We start from the raw sequence: 12,408 nt of genomic DNA, 5'->3' as shown, positions 1-12,408 counted from the left end.
AAATACCTTAGTTTTGTTCTTGTCCCTTTAGGAGGCTTGGGAACAAAAAGAAGATGATGACCTCAAAAGAGCTACAGAGTTAAGTCTTCAAGGTGTGTAGATTATTTTAATTACTTTTTTTTTTTTTTGGTGAGGAAGATTGGCCCTGAGCTAACGTCTATTGCCCATCTTCCTCTTTTTGCTTGAGGAAAATTGGCCCTGAGCTAACATCTGTGCCAATCTTCCTCTATTTTTTGTACATGGGATGCCGCCAGAGCATTGCTTGATGAGCCACCAGTGTGTAGGTCCGTGCCCAGGATCTGAACCCGTGAACCCTGGGCCACTGAAGTAGGGCACGCAAACTTAACCACTACACCACTGGGCTGGCCCTACATTTTTTTTAATGGTGTAATGTGTGACACACAGAAGAGCATATAAAATGTGTTTGTTGTTTTTAATAACAATAACAAATTTGAACACCTCCCAAGTAAGGAAGTAGAACCTTAGAAGTTACCTGTATATCCCTCCTTTTCCCCTCCTTCCCAGAGAAAACCACTATTATTATTATTATTATTTATTTTTGTCTGTGTGCGTGGGGAAGATTAGCCCTGAGCTAATATCCATTGCCAATCTTCCTCTTTTTGCCGAGGAAGACTGGCCCTGGGCTAACATGCATGCCCTTCTTCCTCCGCTTTATATGGGGCACCACCACAGCATGGCTTGACAAGTGGTGCGTTGGTGCGCGCCTGGCATCTGAACCCCCAGGCCGCCGCAGCGGAGCACGCGCACTTAACTGCTACGCCGCCGGGCTGGCCTGGGACACCACTATTCTAACGTTTGTATTCATCATTAGCTTGCTTTTTAAAAAAATAATTTTACCATCTATATCCATATCCCTAAACATTTTTTTAATTTTTAAGAATTAAATAGGAGGGACAGTGTGTCTGTAATGAAAGAGCAGTACTGCCACTGTTAAGACTCCTAGGAGAAGACAATGTGGCTTCAGTTTCCCTGTGAATTTACAAGAGCTCACTCTGGGGAAGTCAGTGGGCAGTCATGAGTGAATATGCAGAAGCATAAAGTTCCCAGTAGGCATGGCACTTGGCAGAACAAATATAGACCAGGTGCTGGAAGTCCACAGGGACATATAGTCAGGAAAGTGGGCTAACTCTATATTTTCTGTTTCTGAGATGACTGTGGTCTTTCTCCAGCTCTCAGAAACAGATCAAAGCAGAACACTTTGGTGGTACAAAATGAGTGTTCTAGGCTTATCTAGACATGAGGGTGTGGAGAGAGGAGCAACAATTTCACTGGCACATGGTCAGAACACTTAAAAATAAGAATTCAAGCTAGGCTCACCCAGGCGTTCTGTCCTCAGATTAAAAAGATGGTGCAGTGGTGGCGATGATGGCTGTCTCAAGTCATGTTGCTCCAGTCCAGACTGGTTGCCCTCTACACCATGCACGGATATCCTGAGATCTCCCGAGCCATTCTGCTGGAGGTTCCCTCTGATTCTCTCCTTGTTTGAATCTCCCATTTCCTGTATCTCACGTCCTCATTCTTGATCTACTTGTGGTTGCATGGAGAACATCCCCACTAGTTTTCTTGAAAAAGAGGAGATGTGACTTAGATTTTTTGGAGGCCTTGTAAGTTTCATTCTACTCTGGTATTTGATTGATAGTTTGGCTGAATATAGAATTCTGGGTTTGCAGTCGTTGTGAGAGCACTGTTTTCCCCCAGTTTCATGCTGCTGGGCAGTGACAGAAGTCTTGTTTACAAGGTTGCTGTATGAAAAGTCTAAAGCCGTTCTTTATCCTGATGTGACCTCTTTTTTCTCTGAAAGGTGGTGGGATCTTCTCTTTGTTTGTATTGTGATGAAGTTTCACAGTGTTGAAGTGCCTTGTTGTGGGTCTGTTTCATCCATTTTCCTGGGTACTGTGAATCATTTTAATCTAGAAACTTGTGTCCTTCAGTTCTAAGAAATTTTCACTGATTTCCTCCGTTCCACTTACTCTCTTTTCTCTTTTTGAAACTCCTATAATCTAGACCCTCTGGTCTGGTCCTCTTAATTTTCCCATCTCTTCTCTCCAGTTTTCCATCTTTTTGTCATTTTGCTCTACCCTCTGGGAAGTTTCTCCAACCTTATCCCTAATTCTAAGCCTTCTTTTGAGTGTTTTATTTATATCATATTTCTAATTTTCAGGAACTGATTTGTTTTGCAAATGTTCCTTTTTTGTAAGATCTTTTTTTTTCTTTGTTCATGGAAGCAATACCATATCAACTCTCTCGAGGATATTAAATATAGTTCGTTTGTTTGTTTATTTGAAGTTTTCTGCTCCCTGAATAGATTCTGTTTCCTTCCGATTGCTCAATCTTGTGTGTTTATTATGGTCTCTATGTTCCATGTTAGAGGCTTTCCTCAGATATCTAGTAGTCCTTGGCTGTCAGCTCGTGATTAAGAGTAGAGAACTAACAAGATGATTGGAATTTCTGAGCACATGAATAGCTAGGGCTTATCAACTTTGAGTTTTACAGAGTGGGACTGTTTGGGGGATGATGTTAATATTTTAGGCCTTTCTCCTGGGCTGGTCAGATTCCTAAAGAAGAGTTTTCTAATCTCTTGCCTTTACCTAAAGGTGTAAAAGATGTGGCTGCCAAAGTTCTGGACCCAAGTATAGGCATAGAGCAGGGGGTGTGGGGTGGTTATACTCATCCTTCAATATGCAGACTGTCGCCTGCCCCCATTTTTAGCGTGGTATTCATGGCCTCCCTGTGCCTGGCATCCCCTCATCTGGAGACTGTTTTACCCTCTCCAGAGAATACAGCTCCACACTTCTCTTGTTGCCCAGCAGCATGAAGTGGGGGAAGTGGATCTAGCAGTCTGTTTCTCAAACAGCTTTCACCTAATCCTTATTTGTATCCCCCTCCTTAGCCTCCAGTTTCAGAGGTACCTGGTACTTCCAAGTTGTATGTCTTTTGAGGGGTCTGTGATGTAATCTGGATTGATTCTCAGCTTTCTCCTTCCTGCCTTAGGATTTGGCTTTGGCTTTCTTAGGTCGGCTAAGTCAGTCACCCATCTACTTTCCAACTTCTGAAACTTCGATGCTGTGGCCTCTTGTCTTGTTTTTCCCATTCTCAGGCTTCATGTCTTTTAAACAACTCTGTGCTGTGGTTCTAGTGGAATTAATTATATTTGGAAGCAAAGAGCCATTTATGTACAAATGCTTCTGGGATTCTTTAAAGCCATTTGTAAAGATGGATCCTTCCAGTGGAAGCACATTATTAAATGAAAAAAACGGATCTGGGATTTGTTTGTTTAATGTATTTTAGGTGAAACTTAAGAGTTAAAGATTGAATTTCCATTATTTTTGTTAAATTTCAAAAAAATGATTTAATATTGAATAAAATGAAAAGATTTTGATGTTTTTATGATCTCGTTTCTGAGAGCTAATTTGTATTTGCTGGTGGCATCTACAATACGCACCAAGTATTTCGAATCTAACATATAGTTTACATAATATTGAATTTAGTGAAATTGGATTCTCTATAAAATTATATTCTTTCAGTTTTATTCCTTTCTTATGAGAGTTATTATATTCCATTTCATATAAGTATATTTAAAAGAAAAAGGAACATTTCTTTTATAGATACCTGGTATCTGAATTGTTATTCCCCAGAGTGGGCTGGGTGAATTGGAACCCTAGTAATATGTTTTATGTTTTCTTAGGATGATAAAATATGTACCTCAAGCTGTCTTTTATCTTCCTAATTGTATCTCTTTATATCTGTTCCAAGAACTTTTACAAGACTTTGTCTTTGTGTTCTTCAGAGTTTAACAACTCTTTTCTGGATTCGTTGGGTTCTGATGAGGACTCCGGAAATGAGGATGTTTTAGATATGGAGTACACGGAAGCCGAAGCCGAGGAACTGAAGAGAAATGCTGAGGTGGGTGGCGTTTTATTCCCTGAGGGGAACTGGTCACTGTCAGTATCACTCTTCCTGCTCTTTAAGTCACCTGTACTCCTGTGAAAACCATACTGTCATAAAGTTCAATACCAAAACTAGTTGGTTGTTACTCAGTAAAAATGATTGAATTCATGACATTAACTAGAGCACATGGGAATCTTTCTTCTTTAACCTTCTTTTCCCTTAAATAATTGCTTTTTCCCCATTTTCCAAAATTTTTGTAATTTTAATTACCCAGGATCCCAATATCCTAACACAACTACTGTTAGCATTTTGACATATTCTTTGGTCATTCCTACCCTCAAGTATACTTTTAAAAAATCATAAGTACAGTTTTTATCCTGCTTGTAGAAGACTAATTATTTGTAAGCATTTTATTTTTAATAAAATTTGAGGGCTATACCATAGTCCCTCAAATGAACACACTATTTTATTTAATTTTTAATGTTGAACATTTAAATTGTTTGTTTTTTCACTGTAATAAATAATACATTGAGGAACTGTGTATGATTGTAATGTTTTCTATATTTATGATTTTCTTCTTTAAATAAATCCCCAGAGATAAATTACTGCATCAAAGTTTATGAGCATTTTAATGGTATCTTGTTTAATATAGTATATTCCTTCCCAAAATTGTACCTTATAGTGCTGCCTGCAGTGCATGAATATCACTTTTCAGTTGTTTTATTTTTCTACTAACAATATTTTAAGCATTTTTTTTTAATATTCAAAATGTAAAAGTTCACCCATAATCCCTTAGGCAACACAGCAACTCTTATCATTCTTTTTCATTCTGTTTTCTAGTACTTACCCGTTAACATACTGTCAACCTTAAAAATAAAACAGCTAGTTATCTTACCAGCAAAACGACTTTATTCGGGAATAGCTAAAGAATTGCAATTCATGGGGCCAGCCCTGGTGGCTTAGTGGTTAAGTTTGGTGTGCTCCACTTCGGTAGCCCAGGTTCAGTTTCCCAGGCGTGGACCTACACCACTCATTTATCAATGGCCATGCTGTGATGGTGGCTCACATATAAAATAGAGGAAGATTGGCAACAGATGTTAGCTCAGGGCCAATCTTCCTCAGCAAAAAAAAAAAAAAAAAGAATTGCAATTTGGGGTGTGCATGCTATGGCAGACTATGGGCAAATCCAACCATCAAGGGAGAGGTACATTATTTTATAGAGAAAAAGGAAGAACTTGGGAGGGGTTTTGAACAAAGGTCCGTTGGCGAAAAGTAAGAGTTCAGGATGGTGGGCCGGCCCCGTGGCTTAGTGGTTAAGTGTGCGCACTCTGCTACTGGCGGCCCGGGTTTGGATCCCGGGCACGCACCGACGCACCGCTTCTCCGGCCATGCTGAGGTCGCATCCCACATACAGCAACTAGAAGGCTGTGCAACTGTGACATACAGCTATCAACTGGGGCTTTTGGGGGGGGCGGGGAAGGAGGAAGGTTGGCAATAGATGTTAGCTCAGAGCCAGTCTTCCTCACAAAATGAGGAGGATTAGCATGGATGTTAGCTCAGGGCTGATCTTCCTCAAAAAAAAAAAAAAAAGAGTTCAGGATGGTGATGGTTTTTTATTCGATGAGTTGCTGGGGTAGTGATTCTGCTTGGGATGCAATGCACATTTCTTCCTGTAATTCATTCTCTCCTGTTGAGGATTTTCTGTTGGGGTCTGTAATTGACTCTCTTTCCTGTAATTGACCTTGAGTGGTACTTCATGGGAGCCCTTCCTTCTGGCCTCCTGATTCCATTTTAAATAAGATTTCCCTTTATTAATTTTCACAATACCTATTTTTATTTATTTATTTTTTTGTGTGAGGAAGATCAGCCCTGGGCTAACATCCATGCCTATCCTCATCTTTTTGCTGAGGAAGACTGGTCCTGGGGTAACATCCATGCCCATCTTCCTCCACTTTATATGGGAAGCCGCCAGAGCATGGCCTGACAAGCAGTGAGACGGCGCGCGCCCGGGATCCAAACCCGGGCCGCCAGCAGCGGAGCGCGCACACTTAGCTCCTATGCCACAGGGCCGGCCCCTCACAATACCCATTTTTATAGAGCTCTGGTTATTATATGCATTCATGTGGGTTTGAAAAACAAGTTAACATGTTGCTGGCCGACTTAATTTTTTTTAAATAAATGAATAATACTGTATTGAGTTGATGTACCACTAACCATTTAACTATTATTGGGCTTATTGTTAGTTCCAACTTTTCATTATTATAGGTAATGCTACAGTGAGTAATTTTATACATATACTCTTTTCTTTTTTTGAATTATTTTCTTATAAATTCTTAGTTGGGAGTAGAATTCTTGGGTCAACGGACAATACCAACCACTGGATTTTTTATGGAATCTGACTATACATATTCTGAAACTTAGCCATGTCAGGTTTGATAATAAATTTAAATTTAGTATTCTGCTTTTATTCAAATGAAGAGTTAAAAGTCTTGCCTGCTTCTGTTTTCCAGACAGGAAATCTTCCTCACTCCTATCGGCTCATCAGTGTTGTCAGTCACATTGGTAGCACTTCTTCTTCAGGTAAATGGACATCATGGTTTCAGCATTTTGTAAATGAAGTAGCCAGCATCTGCTCCTCATTAGGTTGCTCTGTGCCTAGCTTGTGAGGTGGAAGTTGAATGCATCAAGAAAAACTTTGAAATCTTTTCTTTGATCACACTAAATGTGAATTGTGTTAATAGGTGCAGCTGTTGTGATTTTTCTGTTCATAAATGACCCAAATTCCCCTAAACAAAATATATTTATCAAAAAGGTTGTGCCTATGTAGTATATTCCTCCCTTAAATTTTTGTACATGTATTTTGAATGGCTTTTAGAAACATTGTTGGGGGTAAGGTGGGTGAGGTGGCAGTTTCTCTCTCTTTCTGAAACTTCCTGTATCTGAGAAAAATTCAATAATGTTTTTTAAAAAACTCAATTTTAAGATTTTATTTATTTCAGGTCATTACATTAGTGATGTGTATGACATCAAGAAGCAGGCGTGGTTTACTTATAATGACCTCGAAGTATCTAAAATCCAAGAGGCTTCTGTGCAGAGTGATCGAGATCGGAGTGGTTATATCTTCTTTTATATGCACAAGTAAGAAACTTTGTCAGATCAGAAGCTCTGGGCCAGAAATCACCCAAACTCTTTTTCCTTTAAGGATAAAATGTTCCCATCACTTAATTGGTTGACAATTTTTGGGTTTTGTTATCTTTGCTTAGGGCTCATGTCTTGATATTTTCTTATAAGTCCAGAATATTTTCTCTCTTAACATTGGTTACTCATCACTGTAGCATCTAGGTATGGATCTTAAGACTATGTTATGATAGAAGCTATCCTATCATAAACCTTTTTGGTCTTCCAGTTGTATCATCTAGAAGATCTGAGTTATATGGATGGGAACTAAATAGCATTTTTATCAAAGCTAGGTATTACCATTCCACCCCTACCATTCTCAAAAATCAGCACCTGGGGTTAAGATGGTGATCAAATGAATGAGCTGCTTGTTTAATAAAATTTAGGCACCAAATGGGATTATGCAGGCTTTACAGTATCTATTTTCTGTCTATCCTTTGTCTTTGCTCACTGAATTTCCTGTTTTATTTTTTGTTTGTTTTATTTTAAGGGAGATCTTTGATGAGCTGCTAGAAACAGAAAAGAACTCTCAGGCACTTAGCATGGAAGTGGGGAAGACCACTCGTCAGGCTTCATGAGGAACAAACTCCTGGGTTGGCAGTGTGCACTGCGTATTCTCTTACTGCCGCCCACCTCACCTTTCCTCTGCCTGAGGAGAGTTTGGAACTCTACTTGATGCGGGAGCAACAAACAGCTCAGGGCCAAACCAAAAGACGAAAATTGCAATTATGCAGAATGCTCCATGCTAATTGTTCTATGGAAGCTTTGGTCTCACATCTGTAGCTGGTTATCCTCTTTTTCTCCTACAAGAGTGGCACTTCTTTTTGTCTTAGGAATACATGTTGTAAATATATATATATGTACATACACACACACACACACACACACACATATGTGGAATGAATGGAGCCTTAAAGAGTTAGGATGAGCCGCCAGAGTATGCCTGCTCAAAATTTATAGCACAGCAGTTTGGAGAAGAAATGAAGTTGTCAGAGTCTGTTCACCTGAGAAATGCGTGAAGATGTACATATCAGTTGGCATTTAGCTTTTATGTTCCTTGAGTAGTTGCACTCCAGTCTGTAATCTTCATATGTGTGTCTTATTAGTAAAGGTCACTGGAAGGCGAGCTCTCCATGTTACACTATGACAGTTTGTCCTCCCTGCAGAGGCGGGGCATTTCTGCCACCTGACTTGAGGAGCTTTTTTTAAAAAAAATTATTTCATGAATTTGTAATGCTTTTGCTGTTTACATGCAGTCCCAGGAAATGGATTGTTGGTGCTTTGGAATGTGTTATGGTCCCACATTTGGTAGTCACTGTATACTTTGTACTTTCTTTAAAGAGATTCCTTTCTACAATATGTTCATTGTATATCATCTATATTATTTTGGAGGTGAAGATAGAATCTTTTATTTTTCTTCTCTATCATTCTTCCATGGAGCAAGCATAAATCTAACAGATTACAGCCAAAACTCAAGACGTAGGAGAATAATATTGTCCCAGTTGGGACTCCCCAGCAAGGATACTTAGGGATGAGGAAGAAGGCTAGCACCTCTGTCTCTCACACACAGAGAGGTCAAGAGGAGTATTCTTGTGGAAAACCCTGGACCACTAACGCTAAAAGCCCTACTGCGTGTGAAATTAAGTACATGAGCTATAGGATAAAGCTTGAACATTTAACCATTTGCTGTCTGGCTTTGCCCTTAAAACAGGGTGGGAATTAAAGTGTGATTGGTTTAGGTAATCTCAAGAACTAACAAATAACAAAGGTGCATCATATATCTATATTCCTTTTTAGGTGCTTTGAGTTGAGGCTAAATGGGGGTGCTACGTTAGTCACTGAGCTGACATAACCAGCTTGTGAAACCATGTAAAGAATGAGTTTGAGAGTAGAAGTCAGTCCACAAAATAATTTTGTGAGCCCAGGAATCATTAGGATCACACGGAGTTAATTAATTATAGCAAAATGAAACCTTCAACATTTTCTTTCATTTTTTTGTCTTGCTTTTATTATACACAAGGAGATTACTCTTTAGTTCTGGGCTGGGGGCAAAACCACATGAGGTTTTCAAGGGGAGAAAACGTTTTCAAGTCCATCGTCACAAAAGATGCAACATCTTTTCTGGAAGGTTGCCTTAAGAGAACTCAGGCCCCACTCTTGGAACTTGGATGTGTTCTGACATAGTAACCTATTCTAAAATTTTGAATCTTTGAATCCTAAATGGCCTGAGCACTTTTGCTTAACTACTGATAAAAGCTTTGCCTCCTTCTGTTTACCTGCATATTACTATAGCGAACGTTCCACACTGCACAGTAGTAGGATATGAAGGAGTAGTGTAGAGCAGAGGAAAATATTTGTTTTAAAAACTAGCCTTTTTTTTTTTTTTTGCTTGAAAATAACTGGTTTTCTCATAAATGAGTGAAGTGATCAAAATTCTTTAGCTATTTATTCTCTTCCCTGTGTCTGTATTTGAGAGCTTTGAGAGGCACTGGTAAAAATGATTGAGAATGATTTTAAGTGAGGGGTGCATTAGGGCATTAAAAGAACAGAAATAATGCCGGAAGCCTAGATTGCTCATGAAGTACCCTCATTTGGTTTGCTTTTTGTAGCTTGTGTGTGTGTATGGCTCAGAAGTACACTAGCTTCAGAAACCTAGTTTGATTTGATCTTCACGTGTTGAGCAGGACTTGTTAGATGAAAATAGGTTACTGGGGCAGGTGAGTTATCTCACTGCTCATATACTTTCAAGTTTGGGACTTGAACTTTTCCTGGATATCTGTCCACTGTTGTGGCCTGGTCAGCCTTCCTCTCTCCTTACCTGCTTTCACTATTTACCCCTTTCACTACAAAGTTACTTTCTCATTTTGGTTCAGTGAAGGGTTAATGACTACAGATGGAGATTTCAGCTGGACGATGTTGATGGGGTTTGTTGTTTTTTTGAGCTGACTGTATATATTTGAAAATTATAAGTAGGTAATATATTATTTTTTGCGCATATGATCAGTTTGCTGAGAATCAGGGGATGGGGCATTTGGCATGTTGGGGCCAGGAAGGGACAAGTTAGATAGGGACAGAAAGCTTCAGTCCCAAGTAGCCTGCACAATAACTAAACTTCCAATTGCGAATACCAAATGTGGTTATATTACTTTAAATGACGTGGAATTGGAACTTGACAGCACTTAGTTCTGCGCACAACTGATCTTAATTGGAATTTTTTGGAAGGGAAGACTAAACTAAAATTCAAACTTGTTGATTCTTATCACCTAATACTATTATGAAGAATTGGAAAGTTGCATATGGCTGGATGCTGTTATCACTTTAGTAGCCATGACTATAATTTAGGCCTACGAGGAGAGAGATTCTGTTCATAGGGAATATATTCATGTGTGTGCGCACACTCATAAGTTTTGTCTCAGCAGGATAGAATAAGAAGCAAATCTATGAATTGTTCTGTTTGTATTTTGATTCCAAAAGCTATTTGTTTACTTGCTGTGGTCTGTTAATTTCAGGCCTAACTTAATGGCTCAATAACAAATGTAACAAATGTACAAGTGTTTACATTTTAAGAAGTATACAATGATACTTCAAGATCAGTTAATTAACTCTGGGAGACAAATATTAGAGTACACATTTCCTTATTTCCCTTCTTGTCAAGTGAAAAATTCTTCAAAAAGAGAAGCTTTAAGAATTAAAACCTCAGTAAGTGAATTGATGAATTTACTTATTCTTCCACACTGCAGTTACCGTCGTGTAACTAGATAAACATCGCTGTACACGTAGACAGCTACAGATAGATTTCTATAATGAAAAGTATTTGGAAACACCTAAATTAAAGAGATTGTTGGCAGTGTCTCATATATAGTTAAGTTTTATGAGTATAAAGAAAGCATGGGGGAGTGGAAACATACAGAAAAAAGGTAGTTTTTAAACTCATCTGTGATCCACTGAAAAGAGATTATATGAAGACAAAAATATTACCTTTCTCCCTCTTTCTTCTCTGTCCTCTGAGATGACCACAGTGATGCTCTAGTCATCCAGCCTTTGTTTTGCCCTGTTTGATTTAATCGACCCCCTTAGGTGGTCTTTTGTTTTAAATCAGGGAAACAGAGCTAGATCTCCAAGGACGCATGGATCTTGTATATATATGGAGATTTTTAGGAAAATCACCAATAACCCAGTACCAGATGCAAGTCACATTAAAATGTCCCCCAAAAACAGATATGTCCTTTTCCTCCTCCTCATCTTGCTTTACACTGAGTAATGCTCTTTTTAAGTCTGACAAAAACTAAACAGATTTCTGCCCTCTCACGTCTAATGCATTACTTCAAAATTCTAATTTTGTTTCTATTGATATGTCTTATTAACATCTGAAAATATTTTTTTTTTATTGGAAAACTATAGTTTGTTAGGCCTGAGAGTTTTGTGCCAGAATTATTCTGCTGTGTCTCACCACAGTCATGGACTCCTTTACTGCATGCTTTGAGCACTAGACTTCAGGCAGTCTCTTTTGTTGTCTCCTATTTACACACTACTAGTAAATTTTCCTTTTCATGTGTGCTATGTGTCTGAGGTTTTGAAGTTTTTAATAAAAAGTGTGCCAGTATGGATATAAGCAGTTGATTTCAGTAACATTGGACTTTTCTTAAAGTACAGAGGTTTGAAGCATAGGCATGTCCACTGGCTTAAGAATAGAAGGGATGAGGGTCTGGATGAGGACCCAAGTTTGTTAGGTCAAATGCCAAAACAGAGAACTTGGAGCAGTCGGCTGAACTGGTCTATTTCAGAGCAGAGGGAGTGTGAAGGGTGAGACTGTGAGTGGTGGCAGACGCCTCTCGCAGCCCCAGGGTTCCCTCCCCTGAGCTTTTCCTTCCCTCCCCGACTTCTCTGGCCCATTGTCCATGTTGTTTATTTATGCTCCAGAGAGGGAAACAGAAATAAGCTTCCTACACTTTGCCTGATTGAGCCACTACCAGGGTTACTGGCAGCTTTGGCCACGTTATTTGTGAGGTGATTTTCTTTCTTTGTGTTCAGAGTGACTTTTGATTCTGATTCTTTGCGTCGTTTTGTATGGAGCGGCACTTTATCTGTGTTTTAGCAGAACTGTTCCTCTGTATCTCTGACGGTTTTTCCTTGTTTTTGTTTCCTTTTTAAATTATGCATAGAGTTTTTTTGTGTGTGAAATTAAAGCCTTTATTAACCTTGCTTTGGTTCGACTGTTATTTCTGAAAAGGACACATATTCTTGCAGACACTTAACCAGTTGTCGAAGCTGTGGAAATCACCTTCTGTTGGCCTTCTGACTTGGGCTTCCATGCAGCACCCT

General features: G+C 39.1%; 1 protein-coding gene across 9 annotated transcripts in view; it reads left to right on the top strand.

Annotated features, from left to right (window-relative positions):
* USP37 (ubiquitin specific peptidase 37) overlaps positions 1-12,408 on the top strand; it is an 89,770-nt gene that overhangs the window by 75,251 nt on the left and 2,111 nt on the right. For 6 of the 9 annotated variants that reach the window (XM_058532986.1, XM_058532985.1, XM_058532989.1 and 3 more), the window contains 4 exons: positions 32-92; positions 3,809-3,924; positions 6,420-6,489; positions 6,909-7,047. In XM_058532986.1, the coding sequence (XP_058388969.1) occupies positions 32-92; positions 3,809-3,924; positions 6,420-6,489; positions 6,909-7,047 (386 nt within the window). Of the gene's footprint in view, positions 1-31; positions 93-3,808; positions 3,925-6,419; positions 6,490-6,908; positions 7,048-7,576; positions 12,289-12,408 lie in introns of those variants that run through there. The other 3 variants (XM_058532987.1, XM_058532991.1, XM_058532990.1) reach the window with 3 other exon arrangements.

The sequence above is a fragment of the Diceros bicornis genome, chromosome 37 (genome assembly GCF_020826845.1).
Source record: "Diceros bicornis minor isolate mBicDic1 chromosome 37, mDicBic1.mat.cur, whole genome shotgun sequence".
NCBI lineage: Eukaryota > Metazoa > Chordata > Mammalia > Perissodactyla > Rhinocerotidae > Diceros > Diceros bicornis.
Note: the sequence above shows the minus strand (reverse complement) of the source record. Positions and strands in the feature narration are given on the sequence as shown.